Consider the following 20000-nt stretch of genomic DNA (forward strand, 5'->3'; position numbering starts at 1 on the left):
AACTTACTGAAGTGTAATCTGGGAATGTTTACCATTCCAAATGAAGGACTTCGCTATGCAATCAAATTGCTTGAAATAAGAGAGGGGGACATCTACAGGGAGAGATTGTAGCAGGTAAATGAATTTTGGAATACAATTCATTTTTATAACATTAACCTTCCCAATCATAGATAAATGTAATGAAGCCCACCTGCCCACATCGCTCGAAAACTTTTTTATTAAAGGGACAAAATTAACTCTAACTAAATCACACATATTTGCTGGGAAAAAATACCCAAATACTTAATGCCCTGTTTGGGCCACTGGAAGGCGCCTGACTCTGTTTGAGACATTTGAATTGTAGATGTTTACTTACCAGTGTAATGACTCCCCTGCACTTACTTGAGCCAACACTATCTTTCCAAATTTTTCAGCTTCCTGCAGAGAAAGGTGAGTTTCTTGAAGAAACACTCTATCATATTTCTTACACTTAAGAAGAGAAATAACCTTCCTTCTTTTTATGGGGTGCCCCAACCCATTCACATTCCATGTGGAGAGAGATAATCCGCTCATATTAACATTTGACATTTTGACATATAAGAAAAAATAGATCATCTGTCAAAAACAAGATTATAAAGACCACATTCCAACATTAGTGCGACAATCAATACCCGATCATCCTCCAGAACCAAACAAACAGAAAAAAGAAAAACGTATGCATTAACCCCGCACACGACAGCGCCAACTGGCGTTCATCCCTCCAAACTCAAACAGTCCATGCATGCCTACAAGAGCCCCGCAACAACTTTGTCATCGGATTGCTCAAGTCCGGTGTTTCTATAAAGATTTTGTGAGACAGAATTACACAGCAAAAGATAATCTATAAAACAAACTCCAGCCACTAGGCGGAACCAGCACAAAAAGAACGTGCGGAATCTTCAAACAGTCAAGCAAATGTTCAGTGAGCTGGTCCACTCGGCTGCAACATGAGTGCAAACAAATGACTTAATCACTCCTATGTCTTTGCAAGAAATACTCCACAAAACAGACCCCAGCCAACAGGAGAAATAAGCACAAGAGCGTGTAGATTAAACTGCAAAACTGTCCTGAAGGTGTGCCTCTCTACAAAATAAACTCCAGCCGCTAGGCGGAACCAGCACAAAAAAAGTGCGCAGAATCTTCACACAGTCAAGCGAATGTTCAGTGAGCCGGTCCACTCGGCTGCAATGTGAGTACAACGAGATGACTTGCTCACTCCATTGACTTTACGAAGGACATCTCTTGCTGTGGGCATGTGAATGTTTTTCAGCCATCCTTAGCATCTGTTCTCAATTTGGCTGGGAACATCAGTGCAAAAGCGACCTTCCGTTGATGTAAGAGTTTCTTGCATTCCTTGAATTTATCATGTTTCTCTTGTCGAATTCGCAAAGTCTGGTAACAAGAAAATGCTGTGGTTCTTCTAAGAAAGTCTTCCTTTACTCCTCGCCTCGTGTAACATAAGATCTTTATCGGATAATCTCAAAAACTTGGCCAGAATTGATCGGGGCCTTCCACGGATCACCGAACAGGAACCCTGTGAGCTCGCTCGATTTACAGCTTATGGCCTGCTATGTCAAGCAGATTCAAAAAGAGCCCATCCAGGAATCCACTGTATTCTGTCCCTCTGCTCCCTCAGGGATTCCAACGATACGGACATTATTCCACCGGCTACAGTTCTCCATGTCCTCCAACTTCTCCCAGACACGTTCCAAATCCACATTGGTCGCTAGTTGATTAGCAGCTAATTCCCTTTCTGATGGCTCCAGGTAATCGATCCGTCTCTTGACATCCCCCACTCTTGTAACCACATCAGTGAATTTCGATCAGTGATCAATCGAAGTATCACACAAGATCCTCCAAGTCAGCAATGACCTTCGTCAGCATTGCCGACATATTCAGCATCTCTCGCTGCATTTCCCGCACCTCTCCGACTAAATCGACTCCCAGGCTTGCGGCCTGCTCGGGGACATCAGCTTGAGCACATAAGTGTCTTTTAATGTCTCCAGAGCCCGAGGATTTTGAATTCTTTGACATATTGTCCTCCTAGAACACTTATGGAACAGAGTATATCAAATCTCACCGGTTTATGTCATAAAAAGTTTTAAAACTAGCAAAGTGCGCGGAGCTCGCCTTTCACATGTTCGATAATCGCATGGCTTCACGTGACTCCATGTAACATATTTTTTGAAACACTTGTGGAATTTAAATTTGTACATAAATGCTGAAATATATGAACTCTAATTGTATTTGTTCGTATATGGCCATATACCAGATTTAAATATAAGACATTGTAATAATTGCAACAGGCCTAATTATTGCTTACTGTATATTCAGTTACTGTGCACTAAAATATTTGCATGTAATTGCATTTACAATGTAATTAACACAATTACAGAGGTGGAGAATAATGATTTGTGAGTTTTCACTGCAAAACAATCCAAAAAATGCGCAAAGTGAACCGCAAAATTTGAGAAATGCTGCAGCAAATTCAGTCATTTTGGGCCGCAAAAATCAGGAAAAAGTGCAGTGAAATCCTGGTGGGACTGACTAAATAGGGAGCAAGGGAGCATCCTATAGCTCTCTATGCAGTTAAGTGCATTCACTCCTAAAATCTGATCAAAAGTTCAGTTTCAGGCTGCAGATGATGTTTGGATCACTCAACATGTTTGACAGACATGTGACAATGATAATCAGTACATAGATTCAGAATTTATAATGTATCATTTTATTTTAACATGGTCGGCAGTGATTGGATGATGCTGGACATTACTTTGAATCTGAATTATTAATTCAGCTTTATAGAAAAGCGGCTGTAATGTCTGTAACATCTGAAAACCTTGAATAACCAACACTCCTGGTACATAATAAACTATTTGATGAAATAGTCCCACTGTCCACATATGTGGACATCAATTTTTAGGAAAACTATTTGCTCTAGAAATTACTGAATTTTTTACTTGCTTATTAGGTGCTACTAGTTCTAAATATAAAAGGGAAATGGAAAATGCACATAGCAGTCATGTGGGGGTCTCAGGAAGATATATATATATATACAGTGCATTCAGAGAGTATTCAGACCCCTTCATTTTTTTCACATTTTGTTATGTTGCAGTCTTAAGCTAAAATACTTTAAATTATTATTTTTTTCCACATCAGTCTGCACTTCATACCCCATAATGACAAAGTAAAAACCAGATTTATATACCTTTGCAAATTTATAAAAAAGAAATATCACATTGACATAAGTATTCAGACCCTTAACTCAGTATTAGTTGAAGCACCTTTGGCAGCGATTACAGCCTCTTTTGAGTATGATGCAACAAGTTTGCACACCTGGATTTGGGGATTTTCTGCCATTCTTCACTGCAGATCCTCTCAAGCTCTGTCAGGTTGGATGAGGACAGTCGGTGGACAGACATTTTCAGGTCTCTCCAGAGGTGTTCGATTGGGTTCAAGTCTGGGCTCTGGCTGGGACACTTAAGGACATTCACAGAGTTGTCCCCAAGACGTTGTCTTGGCTGTGTGCTTAGGGTCATTGTCCTGTTGGAAGGTGAACCTTCGGCCCAGTCTGAGGTCCTGAGTGCTCTGGACCAGGTGTTCATTAAGGATATCTCTGTATTTTGCTGCATTCAGCTTTCCTTCAACCCTGACCAGTCCCCCAGTCCCTGCCGCTGAAAAACACCACCACCATGCTTCACCGTTGGGGTGGTATTGTGCAGGTGATGAGCGGTGCCTGGTTTCCTCCAGACATGACGCTTGGACTTGAGGCCACTAGTTCAATCTTCATTTCATCAGACCAGAGAATCTTGTTTCTCACAGTCTGAGAGTCCTTTACGTGCTTTTTTATGTGTCTTGCACTGAGGAGAGGCTTCTGTCTGGCCACTCTGCCATAAAGCCCAGATCGGTGGAGTGTTGCAGTGATGGTTGTCCTTCTGCAAGTTTCTCCCATCTCCACACATGATCTCTGGAGCTCAACCAGAGTGACCATCGGGTTCTTGGTCACCTCTCTTACTAAGGCCCTTCTCCCCTGATTGCTCAGTTTGGCCGGGCGGCCAGCTCTAGGAAGAGTCCTGGTTGTTTCAAGCTTCTTCCAGTTAAGAATTATGTAGGCCATTGTGCTCTTGGGAACCTTCAATGCAGCCAAAATGTTTTTGTAGCCTTCACCAGATCTGTGCCTCAACACAATCCTGTCAAGAGGTTGTTGTTCCAGAAATGTGCTGTGATAAACCCTTTGGGCTTTAGTTTCATTAAAAAGATTATCTGAACAAAATTAACCGGTTATACCAGTTTCCAGCTTTTAAAAATAACGTTTCTCTCCGGAACAACTTGAAATGTCTTGGTTCCTGTTTTCGGTTACGTTCTGTAAAATAAAATCGTTCATTTTTGGTTTTCATTCTTTGAACCGTTTTTAGTCCCTGTTCCAAACATCATAGTAGTTTAAAGTATGTGGTAATGGACAGCATTTTCAAAAAAAAATGGCTCCGATTTCGGTGAAGGAAAACACCATTCTAGTGTGGATGAGAGGTGTAAATATAGGAAAATCAGTGTGTGTTTGAAAGAAAATGGATTAGTGTGGACATGGCCTGTATTTGAAAAATCTATTAAATTCTAAAACTGCGTGAAAAACATTGGGTGTGATTTTCAATGAAGCTGTTCACTGGGGACTTTATGAAAGTTATTAGACATTTGAAAAGTGCTATTCAAATAAACCCAACTAACTAACTAATTCTGTCTCGTGTGTGTGTGTGTGTGTGTGTGTGTGTGTGTAGATCTCAGTATTGTTGGCGGTTGCTGTGGTGACGATCATACTGGGTTTGGGTTTGGGTCTCGGTCTACAACTGCAGAACTGCAAGAATAAAGGTGACAAACACACAAACATCACAAGTTCTCTCATAATGTGACTTTAAAGCACAATAAAGTCTTGTGTGTGTGTGTGTGTGTGTCTGTGTGTTGTGTTGTGTGTGTTTTGTTGTGTATGTGTGTGTGAGTTTTTGTATGTGTGTATGTGTGTTTGTGTATATGTGTGTGTGTGTGTATGTGAGTGTGTTGTGTATGTCTGTGTGAGTGTGTGTGTGTGTGAGTGTGTGTTATGTTTGTGTTTGTGAGTGTGTATGTGTGTGTATATATGTGTGTGTGTGTGCGTGCGTGCGTGCGTGTGTGAGTGCATGTAACCATGTTTATACTACATTGTGGGGACCACATGTCCCCACAAGGATAGTAAAACCTGAGAAAACCTACCTTGTAAAAAGGTTTCTGTGAGGGTTATGGTTAGGGGTAGGGGTCGGGTTAGGGGATAGAAATTATCATTAGATCTGTATAAAATCCAAAAAATGCATGGAAGTCTATGGAGAGTCCCCACAATGATATAAAAACATGTGTGTGTGTGTGTGTGTGTGTGTGTGTGTGTGTGTGTGTGTGTGTCAGATGTGTCTGTGTCGTGTAGGAATCGCTGCTACGAGCCGTTTGATGAAAACTCTGCATCCTGTCGCTGTGATACACAGTGTGTTGCCAATAACAACTGTTGCTATGACTACCAGGACATCTGTCTGCAGCCCGGTGAGTGACGTTTATTATACCACGTTACACACGTGTGTGTGAGTGTGTGTTATCGATTCCTGTGAACTTTATCTGAGTGAGATTGTGAAGAGCTCTGTCAGCAGTCTCATTTATTGTGCAGAAGATTATTAATAAATCATCTTACAGTATGTGCTGATCATTAACCGCTTACAGGAATATTCTGGGTCATTTTGAATATGTTGACCGTCCCTATATGGGAATCGTGTTTACAGTAATGCACTTACAGTGGAAGTCTATGGGGCATGTGTACCAGAAGGTTTCAAAGCAGCTTGTATTTTTGTTTAAGCACTTGCATGAAGTATTCAGTACTACGTTTATGTTATTTGGGCTCTAAACCCTCCAAAAATTGACCCCATTGACTTCCATTGTAAGTGTCTCACTGGAACACAGATTTGTGCTTTTTTAAAGTAAAGGAGGAACGAGTTGAAATACATTTTTGTGGTAATCAACATTATGACACTAATGCTGTCGATTGATCTTAACTTGTATTGAACCCGGAATATTCCTTTAATGTAAAAAGTTTGTATTTTTATCTGGTCATGACACAGCAGTCTCATGCCAACTTGTGTTAAGTGGTGCTGTACACTTGCCCCATAGACTTCCATTGTACAGTTTTGTTATTTTACACACTGAGGGACGAGATAAATGTATTGTCTATTGTAATTGACAGCATGAAACAGACGCACTACATGGACATTAACTAATCAATTAACCGGAATATTCATGATATGATGAAGTGTTTATGAATGTTGTTTTGTGTTAGCTGAGAGTTGGGAGTGTACGCCGCTACGGTGCGGAGAGATCCGACTGACTGACAGTAAATGTCACTGTTCACATGACTGTATGAGCGCTAAAGACTGCTGCTCAAACTACAACAGCATCTGTAAAGGTGAGTGACACACCTGAACAACTATACACTACTGATACACACCTGTCCAGCATGCATACAACACCTCTTCTGTTCTCTTAAAGGAACAGTTCACACAAAAATGAAAATTCTGTCATCATTCACTCACCCTCATGTTGTTCCAAAACAGTGTTGGGGAGTAGTTCACTAAAAGTAGTGGCGCTACTCACTTAACCACATTTTGTCAGTAGTGTGAAAGCAGTTCAGTGATTTTCACAATAGTGTCGCTTTTCTAGTAACAAGCTTCGTTTTCCAGCGAGTTGCACTGTAGAGTCACAAAACATATATATTGCGAACACAACAAATTTGAAGGAGTAATCAAACACACTCACCTAAACCGTCCCCTCTCTCAAATGTTACATATTTAAATCTTTAAATAGCTTTGACTTAGTTAGTTAGACTGCTTTTAATCAACACAACTGCAACTGAAGCAAACTTTGAAGGTATATTAAGAATCAATATTGGGGATTGTTCAAATGGAGATTGTGAAAATAATTTTCTATTTAACCAAAATCATTTTGTAAATGATGACAGAAGTTTCAGTTTTGAAATTTAAACTTTGACAAGACAATTCTGATTCTTTTGAGTCACAAAGACTTTTAGTCATTTCCTCTTTCAGGAGACACAGAGTGGGTTCAGGATGAGTGTGTGGACATAAACACACCTAAATGTCCAGCCAGGTAACACACACACAAACACACACACACACACACACACACACACTCAAACACACACACACAAACACACACACTCATCACACACACACACACACACACACTTCATATTGAGTGTTTCCACACTCCTGAATCTCTCTCTCTCTAACTCTGTGTGTGTGTGTGTGTGTGTGTGTATGTATGTGTGTATATGTGTGTGTATGTCTCAACACACACACATACTTTCATCACACACACACACACACACACTCATCACACACACACACACACACACACACAAACACACACTCACACACACACTCACACACACACACGCGTACATAAACATATACACACACACATTTTGAGTACATGTCAATGTGCAGCAGTTTTGAAGTTACTTTATGGTCAGTGTTTACAACACTGTAAAACATTTCAACACACTAAAACTGAAAACTTTAAAGTTACAACATGCAGTTATAAGTTCATGACAGTTCATTCTGATGAAGTGAATCATAATGAAGATGAAGATCTTCTAAAGTTATAAAGAATGTTTTGAATGGGTATCAAAGAGAGAACAATGCTGAATTCATGAGATACAGTCATTTAAAACAGTGCAACTGCTTTTGGTTCATGACTCAGTTTTTAAACTGGAAAGATGAATGACTCAACACAGTAAAAAACATAACTTATTTTTAATATAGCCTCAGTCGCATTTCTTTTATCATGCATAGATTTCTTCATGGGTTCATAACACCTTTTAATGAATTTACATTTGTCAAATAATATTATTTATGTAGAATGCATTTTAAATGTGAGTTATGTTAATATACAAAACTGTTTGTGTTTCTGTGACCGCTGAAGAGCGTTTGGAAATATGGACATTGTTTTGAATTAGTTTAGTGGAAAAACAAAAGCTTTTCTGTGAAAAGTATTTTAGAAAGTAACTTAAAAGTAATATGTACTGTGATTTTTTTCCAATGAAGGAATAAAGTCAGTAATGTCATGATCATTTTTGAGAAGTAATTAGTAATCTGTAACTTAACTTACACTGGATATATCTCGATAACCCCGCCCCTAAACACCACATAATGACAAAACTGAGCATGATTGTTCCCTATCTGTCACTCACTCGACGTTGTGTGGATATAGTGACACTAGGGGTCACTCTTGGGAGCGAACACCTCTGCTTTTTTGAAAAAAGGCCAATGAGAATTGGTGAGTGGAATTTGCATGCCACTTCCCTGGACATATGGGTATAATAGGAGCTGGTATGCAACCACTCATTCAGATTTTCTCTTCGGAGCCGAGCGGTTGTATTTAGTGCACTGAATTCAATTCCCTCCACAGACGCACCTCAAAACTGCTGGATTTACGGCACATTTCAGCGGCTTCTCCCCCTCTGCACCCGTGGAGCTTCGGCAGAGCGAAAATAAGAGAGTATATTCTAAAAGAGTATATTTTCATTCACAAAAAGAGTGGCACACATGGAACGTCTTTTTAAAGATGCCTTTCCATTTGTGTGTTATTCCTGGTTACGGTCGTTATCTCTCCGCTTCTGATGGCCATGATCGCTGTCTTACATGTCTGGGCACTGCCCACGCGGAGACATCGTTCGTGGATGAGTCATGTCCTCATTGAGAGAACATGACCATGGCAATTTTGTGGTCGCGTTTTTCTTACGAAAGCAAGCTACCCCAGCGGCTCCCCACACCGGTCCTTCTACCTAAGGGTTTGAGCCCCCCGAACCCTCGCGGCTCGATGATTGGTTCCTGGGCCCCCATTCCTTTCTTCCCGGAAGTGCATGAGGAGCTGACAAGATCGTGGGAGGCACCTTTTACTGCCCGGTCCCGGTCTTTCAGCTCCCCCGCTCTCACTACCCTCGATGGTGGAGCAGCCAGGGGGTATTCAGTGATCCCCCAGGTGATAAGGCACTCGCAGTGCACTTGTGTCCGCAGAGCACTGCCACCTGGCTCCGCTCCAGGGCCTGTAGGTTTATGTCGTCCCTGACGACTGTGGCCTGCGGTGCCGCTGGACAAGCTGCCTCCGCCCTGCATGCCATGGCTCTCCTGCAAGTACACCAAGCCAAGGTGCTAAAAGAACTACACCAAGGTAGTTCTGACCCGGGATTGATGGTCCAGGAGTGCCACCTTTGCAGCCCTTGCCCCGCTAAGGGAAGTGGGCATTCACATCCTCAACTATCTCGACGACTGGCTAATACTAGCTCACTCTCGAGAGTTGCTGTGCACACACAGGGACCTCGTGCTCCAGCACCTCAGCTGACTGGGGCTTCAGGTCAACTGGGAAAAGAGCAAGCTCTCCTCAGTTCAGAGCATCTCTTTTCTTGGTTTGGAGTTGGACTCAGTCTTGATGACGGCGCGCCTCACGAACGAGCGCATGCAGTCGGTGCTGAACTGTCTGAAGGCGTTCAGACGGAGGACAGCGATTCCACTGAAACCTTTTCAGAGGCTCCTGGGGCATATGGCATCCTCAGCGGCAGCCACACTGCTCGGGTTGATGCATATGAGACCGCTGCAGCACTGGCTTCAGACTCGAGTCCCGAGATGGGCATGGCACCGTGGGACACATCGCGTGGCCATCACACCGATCTGTCGCCGCCTCTTCAGTCCTTGGACCGACCTTGCATTTCTACGGGCAGGGGTTCCCCTAGAGCAGGTCTCCAGGCACGTCGTGGTTACAATAGATGCCTCCAAGACGGGCTGGGGCACCGTATGTAATGGGCACAGCCGCTGGCTCCTGGACTGACCCACGGTTGTGTTGGCACATCAACTGCCTAGAGTTGTTGGCAGTACTGCTCGCCCTGCGGAGGTTCTGTCCATTGATCCAGGACAAGCACGTGTTGGTCTAGACAGACAACACAGCGACGGTAGCGTACATCAACCGTCAAGGCGGTCTACACTCCTGTTGCATGTCACAACTCGCCCGCCATCTCCTCTGGAGTCAGCATTGCCTCAAATGCTACGAGCCACTCACATCCCAGGTGACCTTGACACCGCAGCGGACGCGCTTTCATGTCAGGTTACCCTCAGGGGAGAGTGGAGACTCCACCCTCAGGTGGTCCAGCTGATTTGGAGTTGATTCGGTCGAGCACAGATAGACCTGTTTGCTTCCCGGGAATCCTCCCACTGCCCGCTTTGGTAAGCCCTGACCGAGGCACCCCTCGGTATAGATGTGCTAGTACACCTGGCCCCCTGGACTACACAAATATGCGTTTCCCCCAGTGAGCTTACTTGCACAGACCCTGTGCAAGGTCAGGGAGGACGAGGAGCAGGTCATCCCAGTAGCAACCTACTGGCCCACCCAGACGTGGTTCTTGGATCTCACGCTCCTTGCGACAGCCCCCCCGGCGAATTCCCCTGAGGAAGGACCTTCTTTCTCAGGGACGGGGCACCATCTGGCACCCGCGACCAGACCTCTGGAATTTCCACATCTGGCCCCTGGACAGGACATGGAAGACCTAAGTGGCCTACCACCCGCGGTGGTAGACACGATCACTCAGGCTAGGGCACCCTCTACAAGGTGCCTGTATGCCTTAAAATGGCATCTGTTCGCTGAGTGGTGTTCTTCCTGACACGAAGACCACCAGAGATGCGCAGTCGGATCAGTGCTTTCCTTCCTGCAGGAGAGGCTAGAGGGGCGGCTGTCCCCCTCCACCCTGAAGGTGTATGTAGCCGCTATTTCGGCTCATCATGATGCAGTAGATGGTAAGTACTTGGGGAAGCACGACTTGATCATCAGGTTCCTGAGAGGCGCTAGGAGGTTAAATCCCTCCAGACCACACCTCGTCCCCTCGTTGGACATCTCTGTAGTCCTTCAGGGTCTACAGGGAGCTCCCTTTGAGCCCTTGGAGTCAGCTGAGCTTAAGGCACTCTCTTTGAAGACTGCCCTCCTGACTGCGCTCACTTCCATCAAAAGGGTAGGGGACCTTCAGGCATTTTCTGTTAGCGAATCATGCCTGGAGTTCGGTTACTCTCACGTGATCCTGAGACCCCGACCGGGCTATGTGCCCAAGGTTCCCACGACCTCTTTTAGGGATCAGGTGGTGAACCTGCAAGCGCTGCCCCAGGAGGAGGTAGACCCAGCCTTGGCGTTGCTGTGTCCAGTATGAGCTTTACGCATCTATTTGGATCGCACGCAGAGCTTTAGAAGCTCAGAGCAGCTCTTTGTCTGCTTTGGTGGACAGCGGAAAGGAAGCGCTGTCTCCAAACAGAGGATCGCCCACTGGGTCATTGACGCCATCGCGATGGCATATCAGGCTCAGGACGTGCCACCCCCTGCGGGGTTACGAGCCCACTTCACCAGGAGTGTGGCGGCCTCCTGGGCCCTGGCCAGTGGTGCCTCTTTGGCAGACATCTGCAGAGCAGCGGGCTGGGCAACACCCAACACCTTGCGAGGTTCTACAATCTCTGGGTTGAGCTGGTCTCGTCCCATGTATTGGCCAGCACGAGCAGGTAATTTCAGGGACAGCTGGCCGGGTGTACCGCTTGCGCATAGCACCTTTCCCCTCCCTTGAGGTGAAGACGTGCGCTCTTGACTCCCACTCGTGTTCACAGAATGTGATCCCTGGATGACTTTCCTCCTTAGCCCTCTGTCAGTTGATATTGCAGAGAAACTCTAATAGTGTGCTAATGAGCCCCTGTACTGAGGTGGGTGCTCCACATGTGCTGGTTCCCTGAAGGCAACCCCATGTGATATTTTCCACAAAATCGTTTCCCTGTCAGCAAACTGCGTCTTCCTTGGGCAGAGGCCCCTCTGCCCCCAGTCGCCATGCTCTGTAGAAACTCCTCCCCTTTCGGGTAGGACCTACCATGGGACCTCTCCACATGACATACTTCTGACAAGACTCGGTAAGACCACGTAACGTATTCCACTCAAAATACCCCCCCCCCCTTTTTGGGTGGGGTGTGGTCTCCGGTGTCTTCCCCTTGGGATGGACACCCCCAAATTCCACTCTTTTTGGGGAGAAAAGAGAGGGAAAGCGGCATCGGCTGGGCTAGCCTGTCCCTTTCGTGGGGCAGTAGACTTGTTCCTGATGGACCGTTTGACGCTCATAAGAGTGTTGGGGGAGGTTACGTAATGACCTGGTGCGCTGGGTACGAGGCATACAGCGGTCTGCCCGTCACACACCGCCAGTTCACGTAACACAATTCAGCTAGTTTTGTATAGGGACCACTAGTGTCACTACATCGACACAACGTCGAGTGAGTGACAGATAGGGAACATCCTGGTTATTTTCGTAACCTCTGTTCCCTGATGGAGGGAACGAGACGTTGTTTCCCTCTTGCCACAACGCTGAACTACTCGCTGAAATGGCCGGGACCTGGTCTCGGCTCCTCAGCACAAAACCTGAATGAGTGGTTGCATACCAGTTCCTTTTATACCCGTATGTCCGGGGGAGTGGCATGCAAATTCCACTCGCCAATTCTCATTGGCCTTTTTTCAAAAAAGCAGAGGTGTTTGGGACTCCCAAGGGTGACCCCTAGTGTCACTACATCGACACAATGTCTCATTCCCTCCATCAGGGAACGGAGGTTATGAAAGTAACCAGGACGATTATTTGACATGTCAGACAGCTCTTCCTGATTGTTGCCTTCCTGTCTGTCCAGGGGCCCGACACAACTACAATCGCTCCTGTGCACACAGTGTAGTCCATATAGAAATGATTCAGTGTGAAATTACATGTTTAAAATCAAGTGAAAAACTGAACCTGTTACAGGTTGGAGGCTGTTACAGCAAACATTCAGTGTGTGTTCACTGACCTCCTGAAAACACCAGCTTGTTTTTGTTTGTTTATTTGTTTTAGTTTTAAGAGACAGCCACTGTTGTTGCTCTCACTGGATGGTTTAAGAGCTGAATATCTGCAGACGTGGAGCTCATTAATACCAGTACTGGACAAGATACGTGAGTTTATTCACACACAAACACACAATTCATCCCTTCAATCCATGAACTCTCAGACACACAATCAAGAGCATCGACAGCATTAAACAGTGTGTGTGTGTGTGTGTGTGTGTGTGTGTGTTTAGGACAGTGTGGTACTTCAACACCTTTCATGCAGGCTGTGTTCCCCAGTAAAACGTTCCCCAATCATTACTCCATTGTCACAGTGAGTCCCATCAGTCCAATTACACCTCAGTATGAGCTCTGTGTGTACAGGAAGTGATGTCACAGGTGTGTGGTTTCGTGCAGGGTCTGTATGCAGAGTCACATGGTCTGGTGGATAATAACATGTATGATCCTGTGTTTGATGCCTCATTCAGTCTGTCCAGCAGTGAAAAAGACAATCCCAGATGGTACCAGGGACAACCGGTACAAACACACACACACACACACACACACACACACACACACACACACACACACACACACACACACACACACACACACATACACATTCACACACACACACACACACACACACATACACATTCACACACACACACACACAGACACATACACACACATACACTTACACATTCACACACACACACACACACACACACACACACATTCACACACACACACACACACACACACACACTCACACATGCATACACACACACAAACAGACACAAACAAACACACACACATACACACACACACACACACACACACACACAGACACACACACACACACACACACAGACACACACACATACAAACACACACACACTCACACAGACACAAACAGACACACACATACACACAAACACACACTCATACACACACACACACACACTCATACACACATACACACTCACACAAACACACATGCACACACACACACTCACACAGACACAAACACACACACACGTACACACACAGACACACACACACATACACAAATGCACACACACACACACACACACACACACACAAACACACACTCACACAGACACAAACACACACACAAACACACTCACACACATACACATACACACACACAAATGCACACACACACACAAACGCACACAAACACAGACACAAACACACACACTCACACACACATACGCATACACACATACTCGCACAAACACATACACACTAACATATACACACACACACACACACATACACAAACACACACACGCACCTTGTTACTCCAGAAAAGCAGCACAATCCTTCATTGCTAGTTCTAATGTGACATTTTCGAACTAGCAACGAAGACTCGGGCTATGTCAGAGCAAGACGCAGAATCCATATCGGAAGAAAGTAGTTCCACTCATAAGAGCATTTTATGGACGAAAACCAGAAAACGTCTTGAGATAAAACCCTGAACGATTTATAAAGGTGTGGTAATTGGCCCATTGAATTATTGAAAAATAATGCACACCCGAGGCGTAACGGTCACTCTGCTGCGCATTACTACCTTGGGGTGTCTGTCATTAATTATTCCTCACATGCTGCATATATTCTATACATCCATTCACATATCAAATTTGAAATATGATAAGAGAATGTAAAAATCAAGTTAAACCGAGGCGCTTTACACATTTTAAAGGAGTAGTTCACCCAGAAATGAAAATACTGTCATCATTTACTCACCCTCATGTTGTTCCATGTCCATATGACTATAATAAAATAAAGTAAGTCATACGGGTTTAGAATGTCATGAGGGTGAGTAAATGATGACTTTCTTTGATCTTTCTCTTTAAGTAAACTGTAGCAGTACAAGTTCGTTTGTAGCATTCACATACAAGACGAAACTTCACATAAGATATACAGGTGCATCTCAATAAATTAGAATGTCGTGGAAAAGTTCATTTATTTCAGTAATTCAACTCAAATTGTGAAACTCGTGTATTAAATAAATTCAATGCACACAGACTGAAGTAGTTTAAGTCTTTGGTTCTTTTAATTGTGATGATTTTGGCTCACATTTAACAAAAACCCACCAATTCACTATCTCAAAAAATTAGAATATGGTGACATGCCAATCAGCTAATCAACTCAAAACACCTGCAAAGGTTTCCTGAGCCTTCAAAATGGTCTCTCAGTTTGGTTCACTAGGCTACACAATCATGGGGAAGACTGCTGATCTGACAGTTGTCCAGAAGACAATCATTGACACCCTTCACAAGGAGGGTAAGCCACAAACATTCATTGCCAAAGAAGCTGGCTGTTCACAGAGTGCTGTATCCAAGCATGTTAACAGAAAGTTGAGTGGAAGGAAAAAGTGTGGAAGAAAAAGATGCACAACCAACCGAGAGAACCGCAGCCTTATGAGGATTGTCAAGCAAAATCGATTCAAGAATTTGGGTGAACTTCACAAGGAATGGACTGAGGCTGGGGTCAAGGCATCAAGAGCCACCACACACAGACATGTCAAGGAATTTGGCTACAGTTGTTGTATTCCTCTTGTTAAGCCACTCCTGAACCACAGACAACGTCAGAGGCGTCTTACCTGGGCTAAGGAGAAGAAGAACTGGACTGTTGTCCAGTGGTCCAAAGTCCTCTTTTCAGATAAGAGCAAGTTTTGTATTTCATTTGGAAACCAAGGTCCTAGAGTCTGGAGGAAGGGTGGAGAAGCTCATAGCCCAAGTTGCTTGAAGTCCAGTGTTAAGTTTCCACAGTCTGTGATGATTTGGGGTGCAATGTCATCTGCTGGTGTTGGTCCATTGTGTTTTTTGAAAACCAAAGTCACTGCACCCGTTTACCAAGACATTTTGGAGCACTTCATGCTTCCTTCTGCTGACCAGCTTTTTAAAGATGCTGATTTCATTTTCCAGCAGGATTTGGCACCTGCCCACACTGCCAAAAGCACCAAAAGTTGGTTAAATGACCATGGTGTTGGTGTGCTTGACTGGCCAGCAAACTCACCAGACCTGAACCCCATAGAGAATCTATGGGGTATTGTCAAGAGGAAAATGAGAAACAAGAGACCAAAAAATGCAGATGAGCTGAAGGCCACTGTCAAAGAAACCTGGGCTTCCATACCACCTCAGCAGTGCCACAAACTGATCACCTCCATGCCACGCCGAATTGAGGCAGTAATTAAAGCAAAAGGAGCCCCTACCAAGTATTGAGTACATATACAGTAAATGAACATACTTTCCAGAAGACCAACAATTCACTAAAATTGTTTTTTTTATTGGTCTTATGATGTATTCTAATTTTTTGAGATAGTGAATTGGTGGGTTTTTGTTAAATGTGAGCCAAAATCATCACAATTAAAAGAACCAAAGACTTAAACTACTTCAGTCTGTGTGCATTGAATTTATTTAATACACGAGTTTCACAATTTGAGTTGAATTACTGAAATAAATGAACTTTTCCACGACATTCTAATTTATTGAGATGCACCTGTAAGTGCATATAAGACGAAGCGTTCTGACGTCCGTGAAATGAACTAAGTGTGAAAGTCAGACCTGTTGTGTTGTTTCATTCTGCACTGACCCTGTGACCTCTGACCTCAGATCTGGAACACAGCCATGTATCAGGGAGTGAAAGCAGGAACGTTCTTCTGGCCAGGATCTGACGTTCCCATAAACGGGAGTCTGCCAAATATCAACATGAATTACAACGGGTACGCTGATATCTCACACGCACGCACGCACATTCATTTGATTGTGTTCAACACAACATGAGCATCAGAGGAGGATGTTTGAGGGTCAGACTGTATAACACAGAGATTACAGAATCAGTTTCACATGAAACTCTTCCGCAGTGAAGGAGCTGTTGCCCATCAGATACAAGCACTCAGATACTTATCACATTTTGTAAGTTTGTAATACAGCAGTAAACTATAGCGGGTGAATGGGAGACCACAGCGGCTCCGAAAGCAAGATAAAAAAATCCACTATTACATTTAAACGTCATTCCAAAAGAGGAAAAAGATGAATTACGACAGTCAGAAGAGAGAAAGATGACAAAAGTACAGTCACTCCATCAGCAGCTGTATTAGAAGCCTCATCACAGCAGTGTGGACTAGTTTTATAAACTAGTGCCAGGGTAATATAGCACAAATTACAGACAGCTGCAGAAATATAGAACACATTACGGAAACCTCTAGACTAAACAAAGAGTGTTTAACGAGCTTTAAATAAATTGCTGCAAACAAAAACTGATTCAATACACATTCAAATCTGAACTGGACAGAACAGGAAGTGATGACCATATAAGGAAAACAAAATAGTGCCGTCTAGTAGCCATCAGTTCAAACTGCAATAGCAGCCTTCATTGCAGAAGCATCTCTGATTATAATTAGCATTATTCCCCATCAGATCACAGAACATACTACATACATCACAGCATACTGAACCTCAAACATCTATTTATTAACCCATATATTTAATACGTTTTTCTGTGTGTGTGTGTGTGTAGTTCAGTCCCATTTGAAGAGAGAGTGTTCACCATTCTCAAGTGGCTGCAGTTACCGGATAACGAACGGTAAATTACAGTCAAACACTGTTGATCACGTGTGCAAATCACATCATGTAGTGTGATTCTTTTCAGATTCTCAGTGTTTGTGTTGTAGGCCTGATTTCTTCACTCTGTATCTGGAGGAACCTGATAAATCTGGACACAGTTTTGGACCGGTCAGCGGAGGGGTGAGAATACTTTTGAATGGCAAAATACTGTGGTCAAATATTTCTCATATTTGTTTTTATTTAATAACATCCTCTTAACAGTAGTTTTGTCTCTGTATTGTGAATGCAGTGCTAAAGTCGTGTGGACAGAGAAAGAAATCAAATCCTCTCTTTGATCTGTAGTGCTGGGAAAGTTTGTTTAATTGGATGGTTCATATAAATGATCGGGAAAAGTAAATGATTCACTGATTCACTCACACGCAGCTTGATTCATTTTGAGTGAATTGGTAAAGTAAATGATTCACTGATTCACTTACACGTATTTTGATTCATTTTGAGTGAATTGATAAAGTAAATGATTCACTGATTCATTCACACGCAGCTTGATTCATTTTGAGTGAATTGGTAAGTAAATGATTCACTGAATCACTCACAAGCAGCTTGATTCATTTTGAGTGAATTGGTAAAGTAAATGATTCACTGATTCACTTACATGTAGCTTGATTCATATTGAGTGAATTGGTTCATTTTGGAATGCTCATGTAAATGAATGATTCAGTGATTCACTCATTCCCTGTGTCGTCTTTTTTAAAGTGAAATATTCAGTACATTGCTGCTGTTTATCATGTTTTCAACTAAAATATGATAATTTTTAGTTTTATAAGTTGTATTTAGTGTTAGTTTTTATATTCAATTTTATGTTGTCAGCCTAATTAATGTCACCACCAATTAAGATCTGAGGTTTTTGTGACAGATAAATGTAATTTCAGAATTAAATATGTCATGTGATAGTTAAATCAGGATATGCATTTCAGATATTTAGATACAACATTTTTAACTAGTTAAAATGCTCATTCTTGAGATCAGTAAATACATTTGCACTAGTATAAACTTTAGTAATTTAGGAATTTCAACTAGTAAAAAACTAATAAGGGGCATTTATTGATTTATTTAGTGTTTAATAATCCATTTAATGATTTTATATTTTTTTACTGATTTTATTATTAATTTAATGATTTAAATATTTATATTATTATATAATTTTGAGACATTTGTCCCTCCATATGATCTGTTATTCACTCCTATTCAAAACTTAATTACGGATATCTATATTTCACATATCAGCAATGTAAACCTTACTAGTAAATAGCACCTGTAACACACCCCAACTCGATTCCCCATCCTCTCTCACTCTTATATTTCTATTAATCTATTCATTCCTTGCAGTGATTTGGTCACAGTGAAGGTCGGGTGTTGAGAGATCAAATTAACCATGGTTTTACTATAGAAACTGTGGCAGGGGGGAGGGCGGGGCTGGGTTGTGATGCTGCACACCCAGCCCCTAATCAGGCTAATCAAGCCCTCGAGAGGGATAAAGGCAACCGGAGGTGGCAGTTCGAGAGAGAGAGAATTACGGGCAGCTGCCCTGTATGTGTTTGTCTTTTTGTTTAAGTTAACCATTAAATATGATTTATATTGTTAAGCCAGTTCTCACCTCCTCCTTTCCATTGAACTTTGTTACACTGGTGCCGCAACCCGGGAAGGAGGAGGGATGTGCCGTAGTTGAGTCCTTGCCACTACGCGGCGGTAGACCTGAAGGATGCATACTTAAACGTCTCGGATTCTCCTCAGCACAGGCCCTTTTATCGGTTCACCTTTGAGGGCCGAGCGCACCAGTACAAGGTCCTCCCCTTTGGTCGGTCCCTGTCACCTGGCTGGCTCTAGCTCACTCTCGAGATTTGTTGTGTGCGCACAGGTACCTGGTGCTCAGGCACCTCAGTCGGTTGGGGCTTCGGGTCAACTGGGGAAAGAGCAGCTCTCCCCAGTACAGAGCATCTCTTTTCTCGAGTTGGAGTTAGACTCAGTGTCTATGATGGTGTGCCTCACAAGTGAGCGCATGCAGTCAGTGCTGAACTGCCTGAAGTTGTTCAGGCGGAGCACGGCGGTCCCACTGAAGCATTTTCAGAGGCTCCTGGGTCATATGGCATCCTCGATGACCTGCGGTGGTAGACACAATCACTCAGGCTAGGGCTCCCTCTACAAGGCGCCTGTATGCCTTGCAGTGGCGTCTGTTCGCTAAGTGGTGTTCTTCCCAACGCGAAGACCCCCAGAGATGTGCAGTCAGATTTCCTTCCTGCAGGAGAGGCTGGTGGGGCAGCTGTCCCCCCCACCTTGAGGGTGTACGTGGCCGCTATGGCAGCGCACCACAATGCAGTTGACGGTAAGTATTTAGGGAAGCATGACCTGATCATCAGGTTCGAGGTGCAAGGAGGCTGAGTCCTCCCAGACCGCACC

At 43.6% G+C, this 20000-nt stretch overlaps 1 protein-coding gene across 1 annotated transcript in view; it reads left to right on the forward strand.

Annotated features, from left to right (window-relative positions):
• LOC127421610 (venom phosphodiesterase 1) overlaps positions 1–20000 on the forward strand; it is a 44901-nt gene that overhangs the window by 2548 nt on the left and 22353 nt on the right. The window contains exons 2-11 of the mRNA XM_051664759.1: positions 4788–4878; positions 5443–5574; positions 6359–6484; positions 7122–7182; positions 12980–13077; positions 13203–13282; positions 13366–13485; positions 16593–16702; positions 17500–17565; positions 17654–17726. Of these exons, the coding sequence (XP_051520719.1) occupies positions 4788–4878; positions 5443–5574; positions 6359–6484; positions 7122–7182; positions 12980–13077; positions 13203–13282; positions 13366–13485; positions 16593–16702; positions 17500–17565; positions 17654–17726 (957 nt within the window). The remainder of the gene's footprint in view (positions 1–4787; positions 4879–5442; positions 5575–6358; positions 6485–7121; positions 7183–12979; positions 13078–13202; positions 13283–13365; positions 13486–16592; positions 16703–17499; positions 17566–17653; positions 17727–20000) is intronic.

This window comes from Myxocyprinus asiaticus, chromosome 30 (genome assembly GCF_019703515.2).
Source record: "Myxocyprinus asiaticus isolate MX2 ecotype Aquarium Trade chromosome 30, UBuf_Myxa_2, whole genome shotgun sequence".
Classification (NCBI taxonomy): Eukaryota; Metazoa; Chordata; class Actinopteri; order Cypriniformes; family Catostomidae; genus Myxocyprinus; species Myxocyprinus asiaticus.